This window comes from Pseudorca crassidens, chromosome 7, assembly GCF_039906515.1.
Source record: "Pseudorca crassidens isolate mPseCra1 chromosome 7, mPseCra1.hap1, whole genome shotgun sequence".
Taxonomy (NCBI): domain Eukaryota; kingdom Metazoa; phylum Chordata; class Mammalia; order Artiodactyla; family Delphinidae; genus Pseudorca; species Pseudorca crassidens.
Window position 1 is genome coordinate 89,959,889 of NC_090302.1, and position 16,677 is coordinate 89,976,565.

General features: G+C 37.8%; 1 protein-coding gene and 1 non-coding gene across 12 annotated transcripts in view; both read left to right on the forward strand.

The window, feature by feature from the left end:
- The first annotated feature begins 1,901 nt into the window (after positions 1-1,901).
- The window catches only part of IARS1 (isoleucyl-tRNA synthetase 1), a 110,048-nt gene continuing 95,272 nt past the window's right edge, over positions 1,902-16,677 (forward strand). For 7 of the 11 annotated variants that reach the window (XM_067744960.1, XM_067744958.1, XM_067744962.1 and 4 more), the window contains exons 1-6: positions 1,902-2,034; positions 8,609-8,734; positions 9,280-9,436; positions 9,684-9,803; positions 11,710-11,792; positions 15,203-15,320. In XM_067744960.1, coding sequence (XP_067601061.1) covers positions 8,616-8,734; positions 9,280-9,436; positions 9,684-9,803; positions 11,710-11,792; positions 15,203-15,320 — 597 coding nt within the window. In that variant the 5' untranslated portion in view covers positions 1,902-2,034; positions 8,609-8,615. Of the gene's footprint in view, positions 2,170-8,608; positions 8,735-9,279; positions 9,437-9,683; positions 9,804-11,709; positions 11,793-15,202; positions 15,321-16,677 lie in introns of all 11 variants that reach the window. The other 4 variants (XM_067744956.1, XM_067744957.1, XM_067744955.1 and 1 more) reach the window with 4 other exon arrangements.
- Positions 5,008-5,140, forward strand: LOC137228465 (small nucleolar RNA SNORA84). Its single transcript, XR_010945256.1, has one exon. It is a non-coding gene; the product is annotated as a small nucleolar RNA SNORA84 (small nucleolar RNA).

Sequence of the window (16,677 nt, forward strand, 5' to 3'; positions counted from 1 at the left end):
TAGGTTTCAGGAGTAGGAAGCAGATGCTGCCAGTCTCTTAAGGCCTAGTCCAGAAATTGGCTTAGTTGTTTCCACTGTATTCTACAGGTTAAAACACACTGAGCCCACCCAGACTCAAAATGAGGGGACATAGATCCTCACCTCTCAGTGAGAAGTCTCCAGAATTTTTGGCCATGTTTAAATTTGTTACACCCACCTTCTCCAGAGCAGACAAGTAACATCAAGCAGCCTTCTGCATCCCCAGTTTCTGCTCCCCAGATACAACCACATTCAAAACTTTGTTTCCTCTGATATTTATCACTGAATTTCTACCTAACATGCTTATGCTGTGATTTCTTGGTTTTTCAGTTTTAGACATTAAATTTAGACATCATTTTAAAATACTGGGCTGGCCAAAAAGTTCGTTCGGGTTTTTCCATAATGTCTCACGGAAGACTCAGATGAACTTTTTGGCCAACCCAATAATTAGACCTATCATCCCCACCTTTTTTCCCCTGGACACATCTGTCTGGAAGCCCTCTGTCCTGCTCTAATCCTGGCTGTCTGGACAGATTATAAAAATGAACTGAACAGGTGGCAACTTGAAGAATGTGAAAATTAAAACACATTCCAAATACTTATAGTTAATAAGGTAAAGACACTACTAAATATATGTGTTCAAGTAAGTTAAGTTATTGGAGAGTCACCCCTTTGGGCAAGGACATAAAATCCCCTACTCTAATCCCTTTAGGGTGCTCCTAAACCATGTATGACTTGAATGAATGCTACACAGACTATCAAAGTGTTCTGAAACTTATCAAGGAATACCTTATACATATTCTCAGATAGATCAGTTTTTTTCTGTCCTTTTATTGGATACACTAAGAAGTTACATACAGAATTACTCTCAATTTGTCAAGGGCTAAAATTTCCGTCATAGTCTCTGGTGAGGTCTACTGTCCTTTGCATGGCTCTGGATTCCGTGGTTTTTAACCAGCAGATCCAAAAGGTGCTGGGCAGGCTCACAGCAGTGATAATAAATACATAAGTAAGCAGACTAATATGCAAATAATTTTGTTTTCAATACAGGAAACAATTATTCTAAAGTTGGTTGTCAGGCATTTCCTTCCTTTTTGTTATCTCTCTCCATATGGCTGTTACCATCATTTCTGCAGTAAAATTTATGAGACCTCTGCAGGTGGCACTGAAGGACACAAAAGGAGAGGCTTCTCTGAACACCACTGACCACCAGTGCTTCAGCTCCTCGCAGACCATGTTGTGGCCTCTGCATTTCCCCGAGAAACAGGAGGGTCTCTTCAGGTAGGTGGGTCAAGAGTTTTAGTATACAACAGAATTATCCAGGATGCGTGTTAAGATGCGTATTTTTGTGACCCACCTCCAGAGACTCAGCAGGCCTAGTCTATGCCCTAGGACTCTGCATTTTTGCAGACTCCAAGGTGGTTTGGTGCAGGTCTCCACTACACCAGAAAACATAGTCCTAGTGCCTAGGGCTGCTTTCCTTAACAGTCATCTAGTAAAGCAGCCTTGAGACTGCGCACTCACGGCCCCGCAGTATAATTACTGAGGCTACTATCGTTGGATTTGGTTAACCCCTGGTGAAATGCATTTACGTCTTGTGAACAGTGAAGTGAACACCGACAAAGGCTGTGTAACAACGCCCAGTCAGGACGCACAACAGCCTCCTCTCTGTGCCCCTACCAGTCAGTCCCCACCCCGGAGGCCACAAAACAGTCGTGTCCACCACCATCGCCCTAGCTGCGTGAAGGACGCAGTGCGTCGCCGCCACGCCACGGAGTCGCACAGCCTGCCAAGGCACAGAGCAACGCTTGGTCGGGTGGTCGTGACTTGGAACGCACGCGGCCAATCGGCGTCCGGCTTGTTTACGGGTGTCAAACGGCGGGCGCTGATTGGCCGGTGCAAACCAGGCCACTTCCTCTTAGCCTCATGCTTTCGGGGCGTTGCATCACCTCTAGACTTTTGACCAAGGCGTAGGCACGGCTCCTTCCGACGTACTCAGGCTCGGAGGCCCCTCAGGTACGCCTGGTACTGCTCGCGGAGGCCCCTCAGGTACTCCCCATCCTGCCCGCGGGGCCCCTCAGGTCAACCTGTCCTGCACACGGGCCCCTCAGGTACGCCCCTTACTGCCCACTGGGATCTACAGTCCCTCCGGTACACAAGATTTTTTTTTTTTAATGTTTATTTTGAGCTATGGGTTAGTTACGTGCATATCCGTTTCCAAGGAAAACATTGGGAGGAGGTCTAAGTGGGGCGAAAGAACTCAGAACCAGGTACCAATCCTTGCTTAGCTCTCGGGCCGAGGATTACAACCCTTGGAAGTTCCTCAGCTTCAGCCTGGTATCCTGGTAACACATGAACTGCTGGGTGGTTCTCAGAATTTGGTGTGATCGAGCTTACTGGAGTTCAGAAGGTGGACGAAATTACTTGAAAGTCTAGGTATTCATAAGAACAAATCAATAAATGCCCACGAATGGGCATTTATTGCTGGGTGCCTGGGATTAGAGGGAAGTCCCCGTCCTCGGCTCTTACACAGTCTAATAATACAGTATTCCAAGTGCACAGAGGAGGAAGACAGTTCCTAAGTGGGATTTCGAGGTGGGAGAAGGAGAAGGCTTCTCAGGAACTGCAGTGGGTTTGGAGCCTTGAAGATAAGTAGGAACTTGGGGATACGGTGCAAGGGACTGTAGTATAATGTATAGCAGGATTTTAAAGTGTGTGTGATTCAGGAGATGGGGAGTTGTTGTAGTCACTTCAGTTTCGTGTGAGGAACAAGTGGAAGATGATGCTTGGCTTCCAGCCTTATTGAATTTGTGGTTTCCTTCTTGAGTGAAGTGGTGTTTGAAGTGAATCCAGAAGGGAAGATAAGTTTTTTATTAGGTGTGACAGTATTACTTTTAGCATTCATTCAGGTGTTGCAGAGAAGTCAGGAAGAGTGAAACTAGGGGCAAAGCAATTGTTTTAGGGATTTCTAAGTAATACGATGAACTTTTACAAAGTAAATATCAGTAAAATGGTGGACAGTATGTCTTCTTCATAAGTGATTAGAGAGTGAATTATAGGGAAGAGAAGGCAGCTAAATGCAGATTGCACTCTTAAATGTTTTTGGAAAGATGATATAGTGACTGGGCAAAGGCAATAGAGTAGAATTTGTGGACAAAGTAGTAATGATAATAATTTCTGTAGATGACATGTGATTGCTCAGATAGCCATTATTTCACTTAACGTTAAATTAGCATTGTATTTACAAACTTTATTTTACAGGTGGCAGAATTGAGGTTTAAAGGTTGAGTAACTTTTCCTATAAGTCACATACTAAGTTGTGGCACCAAAACTGTCAAATTCCAAAGCCAACCCTCTTAACCATTATCCTTGCCAAGAGGAGCCACCGGAGTGGGATATTTGAAAGGCAGGTGGGGGAACTATCACTGATGGAAACTAAGGATGCTGACAAAGGGATTTGTTCAAACTTTTTGAGCACTACCATGTGTAAGCACATGGTAAGACAGTAAGAGGTTAGACAGTAAAATGCTTTTGCCAGCAATAAGTTTACAGTTGAGTTGGAGAGACAGGCATGCAATACAAATAAACCATAATGTGTAGAAGAGGAGCAGATTCCGGGCAGGGGGATATTAGTTTTGTAAAAAGGGGATTGGTAAATCCCCATAGAGCAGAGTACATTTAAGCTAAGCAGTGCTAGAGTATTTGGAAAAAGGGCCTGAACGCAAAGCAGTATGTCAGCAAAGCAGTTTTGTTTCTCAGCAGTGTCAAGAATGTGATGTAGTTGGAGCTTGAGTTTTGTAAGAGTAAAGGCCAGGAGTAGTAACTGTGGGTAAGATCATGCTGCCCCACTGAAAAGTCTGTACAGAAACCATTGGGAGTGAGGAACCATTGCATTTTTCTTTTTTTAATACAGAAGTGATACTGTCAGAACTTTTCTATTAGGAAGGTGGTGTGTAGGCTGTATAGTATTTATTTTTCCCTTTATTTTTAAACTTTTTATGATAAAGTTAATACATACTCAAAAATAATCAAGACAGAGTAATGTGAAATAAATAAAAATCTGTTCTTTCACGCCTTCCTCATCTAATCCTATTCTCTGGTGGTAGCCATTGTTAAGTTTGGTGGGTAACCTTCTAAATTAAATACAGAATTACTTAAACGTAGACTTAGTGTATTTTTAATCTCTTGAAAATATTATAATACACATAGTATAAATTGCTATAACTGTGACTTGCTGTTTTCTTTCTCAGTATGTATAAGGAATATATATATTTGATATATTATGATTTATTATCTTTAATGCCTGCATGGTATTGATGTACCATAATTTATTTTAGTCTATTATCTATTCATGGATATTTAAGTTTTCAGATATTTGTCTATAGAAATGCTTCAGTTGATATCTTTGTACATATTTTATACATTTGTGTAAGTAAATCTCTGGGTTATATGTTAATAGGATATAAGTAGTTTGTGAAAAGGCTGGAGATAGACCCACCTCTTGGGTTAAATTTGACTTAATGTAACAAGTTATGAAGACCTGAGAATGAGGAAGAGGGAATAGAGAAATAGACTTAGAAGTCAGACCCACATGACTTGGTGATCACCTGGATGTGGGGATCATCTGGTAGTATTAAGGGTAACTCAGAAATTTCAGGTAATGGGAAGGAATAGTGGAACTACTAGTACAGTGGAATTAAAAATGGGAGCAAGTGTGGCAAGGAAGATCATGAGGTTTATTTTAAACAAAAATGTTTTTGGTATGCTTTTCCAAGATCTGTGGAGGTAAATACAAGTAAAGGTGAAGGAGGGTATCTAGAAATTGCTGAACAGGAAGTTGAGGCTAAAGAGGTCTGCAGGAGTCATGGAGTAAGGAAGATAGTGGAGGCCTTGGATTATAGTTAAAGGGAAGAAGAGGAGGTTGCTTCCCTGAGCCTAACCTGGTAGGGTTAATCTCCCTCTTCTTTCTGCTCCCCCTTTCCCCCAAGAGCCCTGTGGTTACTGGATGCTGTTGTGCAGGTACAGCTCTCCAGTGGATGTGAGGGGCCAGAGCAATCCTGTGATTTATGCATGGGGGCCGTTTCTCCTCAGCAGCCGCCATAGCCCGGTCACTGATACATGGCTCTTCCTGGAATAGTCTATACCATTACATGGATCTTTGGGTTTGGCCAATAATGCAGTGGTTCTTAATCTTTGGGGGGAGTAGAGGCTCTCTAGAAAATTTTATAAAAGTTAAAAGCCATCTTCACAGAAAGCTTAAATCTCATTTTCTCAAAAAAAAAAAAAAGTTCAGATAGATATTCCAGAATAATTGTCAGAACAGTTTAAGAGAATGACTTAAATTTTGATGTGCATGCTCATCTTCTAGGATCTTGTTAAAAAGCAGGTTCAGATTCCTCAGTCCAAGGTGGGGCTGGTGAGTCTGCTCTAATCAACTTCCATAGATGCTGCCAATCATAGGACCAGCCTTGACAAGCATTAGGGGGTGACAGAAATAAGTATGTTGATATCTAAAGATCTGTTAGTCTTCAAATGTAACCCCTTAAGTTTCAATTGGCCTCTAGTAAGGTTGTCACTGAACCAGTAGGACTCCTACTAAATCAGTAAATGCACAGACTAACACCTCTCTCCATCCTTCAAAGGCTGGAAATTATAACAAGAACTCAAGATCCAAAATACTTTTCAACTTCTGTTTAATAACATTTAATGGAACACCCTAATCAGAAATGGATAGTTGAGTTAAATGGCCCACCTGTTCTTTCCTTATTTTTTTCCTATATAAAACTCAAAGGTACTCTCATATCTCAAAAATAAATGACAGGGGGACAAAAGGAAAGACACCGCTTGTAACAAACTTAAAAAAATGTTTTTTCTAATGTTAAAAATGTTTATTAAACAGATCACTCATTTCCATGTGTGACTCAGACCTCAGTGGCAAAATCTCATTTTTTATAGATTTTTCTCTTATGTGCAAAATCAATATCCTTTTAACTTTTTATCCCTTGTCTTGGCTGCTAGGAAGCTCACAGTCATATTTTGAATCAGTGTTGCTAATTGATAAAAGCATAGGAGCTGCATGATTTAAATTTTCCCTGATCCTGAATTTCCATATAATTTTTAGATTCCCTAATTTTATTTTTAATCAATGTGTGTATTTGCCATTTTATGGTTAATCTTTTGGTTAGTCTCTTCACATTCTCTGTCAAATAAAATAGAATAGAAATTAGTTAACATAGTAAGACTATATTTGTCTTTGAAATTCCATAATTTCTAGCATTGCTTTATATACATAAATTTATTTTTTATTTGTTTTTTATAAAAAAAAATTTTTTTTTGATGGCATGGGTCAATTACTGTACTTAGGCTTTGATGTTTTCAGAATTGGTTGAGGTATGTAAGTTTCTTTGCTCCTAGAGTCAGTTATCCCAGAGTGTTACAGTTCTTGTGTTCTTAAGGTTTTCCACCTACTCTGTTGTTTTCTCATTATTAGCAATTCTCTCCCCTTCTAATCTGATGTTGGCTTGGAAATCTGGTCACCAACCTTATTAGAATTATAAAGTGAGAATAAATAGGCTTTGAGGAGGAATGGGCTCGAGGATGCTCACTAGATAGTTAAGCCCCGACTGATCAAATGTTTCTGAAAGAAGTTATTAACAAACTTCTGAAAAAAAGATACTTTAAGACTTCTCTCACCAGGCACTAAATCAGAGAGATATAGAGTTTGTCTTTTACAAAAATCATGAATAAACAACAGAAGTGGTAAAATGTAAAATTAGAATGAGCTAGGAATTATTTGAATGTGATTCTCATCTTTTTAGCTTTAAAATTTTTTTAGGTTTTGCCTGTTTCCCTCAGAAAGATTAGATTGATTCAACAGAAGTGCTTTCTGTCCTGTGAATGTAGGTAAGAATTTTTACCTACTTTGAGATTTATTTTTTCAGATTAATGAATTTTTAGTATCACTAGACAGAATTGCCAAGATTTTCTTTTCTTTTTTTTTAAGTGTGTTGTCTACAATTGCTAAATGTTATACTGTAGTTGTAGAATAAGTGAAGAGTGTGAATTGGACACAGATTCTGAAATAAATTTAAAGGTACCATATATTTCTACTTCATACCATATACAGAAATAACTCAAGATGGATCAGTGGCCTAAATATAAGAGCTAAAACTTCACAACCTTGTTATCTGTAGTGGTCTCTTAGATATGACACCAAAAGTTGAAGTAGCGAAACCAATAAATAAACAGGACTTCACCAAAATTAAAAGTGTTTGTGCTTCAAAGAATATATACCATGACGAAAATAAGAAACAAGCCACGGAATGGGAAAAAATTTTTGCAAATCCTGTAACTGATAAGGGGATTTTATCTAGAATATAAAGAACTCTTACAACTCAGCAGTAAAAAGACAACCCAGTTAAACAATGGGCAAAGGATGAATAGACATTTCTCCAAAGAAGGTATGAAATGGCCAATAAGCTCAACATCACTAATCATTAGGGAAATGGAAATCAAAACCACAATGAGATACCATGTTATACCCACTAGGATTTCCTATAATCCAAAGATGGACGATAAGGAGTGAGGATGTAGAAAAACTGGAATCTCATTCTCTGCAGGGAGAATGTAAAATGACACAGCAGCTTTGGAAAACATTTTGGCAGTTTCTCAAAAAGTTAAACATAGTACCATATTACCCAGCAGTTGTACTCCTAGGTATTTACTTAAGAGAGCTGAAAACACATGTCCACATAAAAACTTATACATGAATGTTCATAGCAGCTCTGTCCAAAAGTGGAAACAATGCTAATGTCCATGAACTGATGAATGGATAAACAGAAAGTGGCATATCCGTATGATGAAATATTATTCAGCCATAAAAAGCAATGAAGTATGAGTGCATATCACAACATGGATGAACCTCGAAAACATAATTCTGAGTGAAAGAAGCCAGACGCAATAGGCTGTATATACATAATTTCATTTATGTGAAATGTCCGGAATAGGAAAATCTAGAGAGGCAGAAAGCAGATTAATGGTCTCCAGGAGGCTGGGGAAGAGGAGAATAGAGAGTGACTGCTAATGTGTACAAGTTCTTGGAGGGCAGAAATGGGAGTAGTGAAGAAAATGTTCTGGAAGTAGTGAGTGGTGGTGGTTGCCCAACCTTGTGAATATACTTTAAAAAAAAAAAAAAGGTAAAAATGAATTGTACACTTTTTTTTTTTTTTAATATTTATTTATTTATTTGGCTGCGCCAGGTCTTAGTTGCAGCATGCGGGACCTTCGTTGCGGCACGTGGGATCTTTTTTCAGTTGTGGCATGCGGGATCTAGTTCCCTGACCAGGGATCAAACCCAGACCCCCTGCATTGGGAGTGTGGTCTTAGCCACTGGACCACCAGGGAAGTTCCATATTATATACTTTAAAAGGGTGAACTTTATGGTATGTGAACTTTACCTTAAAAAAAGGGGAATTTTTTTTAAGTACCAGGTAGTATCATGGCTAGTGATAGGTACATCTATTTTAATGTATTGTACTCTGTTATTCCTAGACTTCTCTTTTGAGAATAATAAATTTGATTTCTCTTGCAGTAACAAAATGGTTCAACAAGTTCCAGAAAACATCAATTTTCCTGCTGAAGAAGAGAAAATCTTGCAGTTTTGGTCCGACTTTAATTGTTTTCAGGAATGCTTAAAGCAATCAAAACATAGGCCAAAGTATGTGGATGTCTTTGGTAGAGTCTTTAAGAATAAGAGGTCTTCCGAATAGAGTTTATATGTCACTCTCTTCCTTTCCACTTTTCTCATTATCACTACCCTCATTTAAGCATTTAGACTAGTAGTGTAATAGCCTCCTATTGTGGTACTTCCTGCCTCTAGTCTTCATTCACCTAAAGACCAGTCCTTTCTTTAATTACTGTTTTCATCATGTGTCTCCTGTGCTCGAAAACTTTATCATAGGTGTTTGTTGCCCTATTTTACAGATAACTCAGGATCAGAGTGAATAATTTCCCTTATATCATGGAACTAATTAATGAAGGATGGATGGTCCAATACAGGTCTCTCCAACTCTGTCATAATTAGCTTTTTTAAAGGCAGGGCCTACAGTAGATATCTAATCAGTTATGTCTGAGTTTCCTAGCCTCGCAGCTTTTCTTCTCCCCAAAGGCTCTACAGTTACAGGAGCTATCTATAGAAAAATGCTGTCCTAAATTTTTGCTATCTGTTTTAAAGTAACTTAACGTATTTTTATTACCTGTTAGATTTACCTTCTATGATGGGCCTCCTTTTGCAACTGGACTGCCTCACTATGGACATATACTTGCAGGGACAATTAAAGATATAGTTACAAGATATGCTCACCAGAGTGGGCTTCACGTTGACAGAAGATTTGGATGGGATTGTCATGGTTTACCTGTGGTATGTTTGAGTCACCAGCCTTATAATGTTTTGATTTTTTTAATAAGCATTAGATTTCATTATATAATATGTTAAAGTATGAATTTTTGCTATAATCAGACTTTCTTCATTTTTATAATACTATTTATAGTTCATTTTCTCTGTAGATTTTCTGAGAACTAATTTTTTTTAATCTGTTTTCTAGTTTTGTCGAATTGCATTTGCTTCATAGGGCAGGGATGTTAACAATCTTATTGCAAATTTTCAGGAATATGAAATTGATAAGACACTGGGAATCAGAGGACCAGAGGATGTAGCCAGATTGGGGATTGCAGAATATAACAGTCAGTGCCGAGCCATTGTGATGCGATATTCTACTGAGTGGAAGGTATTTTTGGTTATTTTAAGTAGAATTAAAAAAAACTCTAGCTTTTAAATGGGAGTTGAAATGTTTTATGGTTCCTTGTGCTTTTTATGATATGTGCCCAAAAGAGGGGTTGATAATCCTCTTTAAAGGAGTTTTTGGCTTCCATCTTCAACTCCATTACTTAAACTGTTAGCTTAAACTGAACCCTCTCCTTTCTGATTTCTATGTGCTTGATTGGTCTTCCATGTTTAATCTACCTACCCACAGTATATGACAGGAATCATGCTGTCCTAGCAAATAGATTAACTTGAATGTCGGCAATAAAAAAATTCAGATGTTAAAAACAATTCACATTTGTACCCATTGTTTTATATTGACTCCCATCTTGCCCACTGCTTCTCTTTGTAATAGAGCTCCCACAACTGGTACATTTTAGTAACCGTCTGGTGCCGGCAGAGCTCTTGTCCTCTCTTATTCTGATGTGCTTAGGAACAAAGGTCCTCAACTCCCCCATTCCTCAGTGGCTCTCAGATTTATATATATATATATATATATATATATATACATACACACACACAACTTAAAAACATGTCTGGCTTTTATTTTTTTCCATCTTTACTATCTTACCACTTTGTCAAATTTGCTATTCTTCAGAATTCCCTCAGTCTTCCAGACTTCAAACTTTAATCATCATGATCGATTCAAATGTCAAATCCTATCAAGCCTTTCTTAGTATCTCTTATACTAAGTATCTTTTATACATTTCTTTTCATTCCTACAACCTAGTCTCTCACCCACCATTGTCTTTATTTCTATAAGAATCTACCAATTGGTCTCTTGCTCATGTTCCTTCCACTTAGCCTGCCAAGTTATTTCTCTCAAGACTGTTCATTGTACTCTTCCTGCTCAAAACTTATCTTCATTGTTGAATGAAATCTGATTTCATCAACCTAAAAATCAAAGCTCCTCAATTTTCTCCTAACCTAACTTTCTTTAATCTACCTTTCTTGCCTGGTCACCAGTAGGGGAAAATCCTGATGATTATAACATGCATATGGGCTCTTTTTTTTTTCTCCCCCCAAAATGGTATGAAGAGCCTCTATACCCATCACCCACTTCCCAAAAGCTAACACCTTTAATAACTATCGTATAATTATCAAAAGCAGGATTAACATTGATACAATATTATACACCTTATTCAGATTGAACCAGTTGTCCCACTGATCTTTATTTTTGATGCAAGATCCAATCTAGGAGCATAGATTGCATTTAGTTGTCATACCTCCTCAGTCTCCTTCAATCTGGAACATTCCCTCAGTGTTTGTCTTTCATGACCTTGTCACTTTTAAAAGAATACAGACCAGTTATTTTGTAAGAAGTCCCTCAATGTCTGATGTTTCCTTATGATTCAGTTTAGGTTATACATTTTTGGCAAGAATTCCTCAGAAGTAACATCATCCCCTTCTCAGTCTATCATATCAGAAGGCCTATGATGCTGATAAGTCTCATTGGTGTTGTTCACTTTGTTCACTAAGGTGATTCTGTCAGGTTTCTCCATTGTAAAGTTGCAGTTTTTCCTTTGTAATTAGTAAGTACCCTGTTTCTTATCATACTATGACTCAGTAATTTTAGCAACCATTGATGATTCATGCCAGCAACAGTTAGACGTGTGTTTGCCAAATGGTAGTTTTGGTAGACTTTTATAAAAGAATGTTAATACTTGTAAATAACATTCCCTGCATATAGAATGAATGCCAAGAAAACTTGTTCTTAACCTTGCAAAATGTGTTGTTTACAGTATACATTTACTTGAACCATTGATCTGTTTTTCCAAAATCATCATATGTAGTGATAATAGAAGTAAAACAAATAGCTATACAATAACAAATACCATTGTCTAAAAACTCTAATATTCATATTTTTTAAGTCTACTATTACCAGACTTGGCCGATGGATTGACTTTGACAATGACTACAAAACTCTCTATCCACAATTCATGGAATCTGTCTGGTAAGTTTATTTGAAGTTGAAATATAATGACTATTTTGTTATATTAGTTAGTAGAGATGCTCTAGCATGAATCCACTTGTTTTCAGATCCACAATTATCTGAAATCTTTGGGGATGGATTTGTTTTGTTTCTGTTTTTAAAGACTTAATTTTGCTGTGAACCTAAAAATGCTCTAAAAATATAAAAGAGGAAGATATACAGATTTCCCATGTACGCTGTGCCTCCACACATACATAGCCTCCTCCATTATCAACATCCCCCACCAGAGTGGTACATTTGTTACAATTCATGAATCTACCTTGACAGATCATAATCACGCAAAGTCCAGAGTTTACATAAGGGTTCACTCTTGTTATGCATTCTATGGATTTGGACAGATGTGTGATGACATATATCCATAATTCTAGAATTATGCATTGCCGTAAAATTCCACTGTACTCCACCTATTCGCCCCTTCCACCCCTAGGTTTATTTTTGAATTCAGTAAATTTTGGATTCTAGAAAGGTATTAGGTTATCCATATGTTCTGTAGTACTTAATGGCCCTAGCAGATTGAGCAGCAACTTCTAATCAATTTCATTAGTATTTCTATATCAGAACATATAACTCTTCACACTAAGTAAAATAAATGAAGAATATAAATGGCCTGATGTGAGTTCAAGGTTTTTTTGTCAAATTAATTAGTACCAAATTTTAGGAAAATTAGGTTTCAGAAATGGGTTTGTTTGTTTGAAGGAATTAAGTCTAAGAGATGTGTACTTGAATTTTTTACTAAGAGAAGTTGTATATGCAGTCACTGTTTCATGAGTTTCAAAATGAATTTTGCTTCCTTTTACTATTATAAGACAACTGTTGCAATGCCAGTCTTTTTTTTTTTTAATCTATTTTCTTTATTTTTGGCTGCATTGGGTCTTTGTTGCTGCGTATGGGCTTTGTCTAGTTGCAGTGAGTGGGGGCTACTCTTCGTTGTGGTGTGCAGGCTTCTCATTACTGTGGCGTCTCTTGTTGCAGAGCACAGGCTCTAGGCACGTGGGCTCAGTAGTTGTGGCACACGGGCTTAGTTGCTCCACGGCATGTGGGATCTTCCCGGACCAGGGCTCGAACCCATGTCCCCTGCATTGGCAGGCAGATTCTGAACCACTGCACTACCAGGGAAGCCCAATGCCAGTCTTGATAGGTGATTTAACCTGAGCCTCCTACAATTGTCTGAGAATCATTATGTATCATTAATGGGCAAATAGTTATTATGGTTGCAAAATGACCTATGTATATAACTCAGGCCTTGAGGGAGTCCTACTTTTGTTAAATTATGCATGATTACAGGTGAGTTGCAAAGCTCTTTTGTAGGATACATATTTTTGTGCTGCACTGTAGGTGCTTGTGCCTCTTACTGTCGTCCTATCTACCTGATTACATTTCTTTTAGTCAAGATCTGTTGCACATGCTTGGCACGTGCCTTAGCCTTTGAGGAGCTAGATACCGTGGGACAGTTCTCAGACCCTCTGACTCTGATGTGCCCCTGTGGGTGCATCTCCAGACCCATGTACCCAAGGGTGAGAGCTGATTAAACTCTCTGACATGGCAGAAACTTTGGACAGGGAGGCTTCCCATTTCACTGAGTAGTTGGAGTTCTCATGATTAGGGCATTCTAAAAAGCAGGGTTTCTCTTAAACTTCTGGAAAAGAAGGTACTCTTTATGCTCTAGATCAGGACAGTTTAGCACTTAAATGTGGTTAGTATGACCAAGAAACTGAATTTCTAATTTTAATAAATTTAAATGAGCACATGTGGCTAATGCTACCATGTTGGACAATATAGCTCTACATCAGACTTCTTAATTTACATAAAACATACTTGAATCGGGGGAAAACCATTTTCAAAGCCTCTTGCTATTAGAATGTTAGTTATTCCTGAGGAACGTGCTGGCATATAAATAAGGCATATAGACCTAGGGTGAATATTTAAAAAATAGTAGGAGATACATTTAAAATGATAACATTAATTTAATGGTGATAATTTAGATTGAGTTGGTGCTTTTGAGTATATAAAGTACTTCCACTTGAATTTTCTCAGATGATCCAGAAAGTCCTGTGGATTGGGTTAGGACCCACTTTGAGGTAAAGGCAAGTGGTTGTGACTTGCTTGAGATCACACAACTAATTATATGGCTCTTAGGCTTGAATCTTGGTCTTATGATGCAAATCTGACACTTTTCCTCTGGTCTCCGGTGAATGTCCTTGCATCAGAGTATATAATTTAAGATTGAGTTTAAACTTGGGAAATTTGTTACAAGATGTCACCTTTTAGGCTTTATCCAAAGCCAAAGGAATACGATGAAAATACTTGCACAGTTTTACATAAAAATGTATTTTAACAAATGGGAGAGAATTTAATTCATTTATTGTGCCAAGTACATAGGAATCGAACTGTAAAAATGAGTTAAAGACAAGTAAGGATTCCTACCAAATGAATTCTGGCACCCGGTTGGGAAAGGTGAGTAGTCACCACAGGAGAACCTGGGATGACTGTTTTCCAGTGTCTTGCTACATTTAGCTTAGAGCAACATGTTTAAGTGTTTAATAAAAGTTTTTGACTGACTGTAGGAGAGATATCTCATCCTAATCCCAGTGGTTTATACTTTTTAAATTGCCTCTGTAAAACTGTCCATTACAGTGAAATTTAAGCAGTATACCAGAAAACTATTAAGAAAAACAAGAAGTCTGGGCTTCTCTGGTGGTGCAGTGGTTGAGAATCCACCTGCCAATGCAGGGGACATGGGTTCGATCCCTGGTCCGGGAAGATCCCACATGCTGCGGAGCAGCTAAGCCCCTGCGCCACAACTACTGAGCCTGTGCGCCTAGAGCCCGTGCTCCGCAACGAGAGAAGCCACAGTAATGAGAATCCTGCACACCGCAACGAAGAGTAGACCCCGCTTGCTGCAACTAGAGAAAGTCTGTGCGTAGCAACAAAGACCCAACACAGCCAAAAATAAATAAATAAATAAGTAAATTAAAAATTTTTTTTTAAACGTCTGAAATCCCAACCATAGTTAACATATTGGTGAAAATCTACTTTTTTAGCACCTCTAAAAATGTAAATGTGTATACTGATACATAGTTTTACATAATTGGTACCTCATTGTACAGTATGGTGTCAATTGCTTTTCTCAGTCAACATCAAGTCATTAACACCTTTCCATGTCAACAGTTATTTGCACTTTTAATGTCTACATAATATCTCATTATACTGAGCTGTTGTAATTTATCAGCTATTCACCAGTTGAGAGACATTGTGTTTCCACTTCTTTGGCTGTGAGAAACTCTACAGACAGAAACTGGCATAAATGTTTGCATTTGGGAAAATAGAATTATGGTTATGTAATTGTAAAATTCTGTCTCTTTACTTGCCAGGTGGGTCTTCAAACAGCTCTATGATAAAGGCCTTGTTTATAGAGGAGTGAAAGTCATGCCCTTTTCCACTGCATGCAATACTCCACTTTCCAACTTTGAATCTCACCAGAATTACAGGGTATGTGAGATGTCATTGGTGTTAAGTTATGTACTCAGAAGTTAAATGGCTGTGGTGATCATGGTAACTTAGTCCCAGTGTGGAATGTTAGCCGGGGGAGTGATGTGAATGATGTGTCTTAATGTGATAGGTTTTGCTTGTTTTAACCATATTTTTATGCCTCTCTTTGTTTAATAAGTCCAGCTCTGCTCTATTTTCCTCCAGTCACTGTTTCATAAGGGTTACAGCTTAGGGTGTTTTTGTGCCTCATCTGAGGCTTTGTAATATCATTTATTTGTTAAAAGTATTTGGAGGAAGATCTGATTTGCAATTGGTGGTGTGTTATGATCGTTGATGAATGGAATAACTTGCTGTCGTTGGTATAAGAGTTTAGACGTGTCTGTTGTTTACAAAGTGTACTGCTTTACCTTATCCAGGGAGATAGTAAAGACTGTAAGTCTTCAGGAATAAGAACTATCTGTTCTCATGTGTGTATATTCAAGGGGTGTTTTATTTCTGAGTTTATCTAACCCTCTTTGTTTTTAAAGGATGTTGATTTGTTTGGAATTCCATCTCACGGCTAAGGTTTGGAAAAGAGAAATGTGCTGTAAATAAACAAACTGTGTATTTACCTGCATGTCATTATTATTAACACTTGCATTTCAAAAGCACTTTTCGTCTTGCAGAATGCTTTCAACATCCCATTGGATCGTTGCATATCCTTGTGAGGTAGGCATGATGATGCCTGCCTGTTGTCCCCTAAATACCCTTCTATGGCGGTGCTCATGTTATTATGTTTTTTTAATAAAATATTTTAAGCACATAAAAGTGTAGAGAATAATATACTAACTATTGAGTACCAAAGACTTAAGTTTTGTCAAATCTTAATATATTGCTGTATTTGCTTACTTTTTAAAAACACTTTAACATGGAGAATTTCAAGCATATACAAAAGTAGACAGAATAATTAATTAACAGAATAATTAACTCCCATGTCCTATCGTGTATCCCCTACAATCTCTGGTCAATCCTGCCCCATCTACACACTCCACTTACTTCTCCCAGACCCTTTTTCCAAAGCAAATTTTAGACATATCATTTTATCAATAAGTAATTCATTATATATCTTCACTAGATAAGAAATATTTCTTTAACATTACCAGAGTACCATTATCACACCTTAAGAAGTCATCATCAATCATTTTTAATGTTCTTAATATTAAATATTCTGTAGTTGTTTAACTCCTGGATATCATCAGTGTTCACATTTCTATTTGTCTCATAAACAGCATCCTTTTTTTCCCTCAGGTTATTTCTAGTTGTTTTTTTTGGTTTGTGTTTTCTTGTTTTGTTTTAATCGAGACATAAGGAAGGTTCA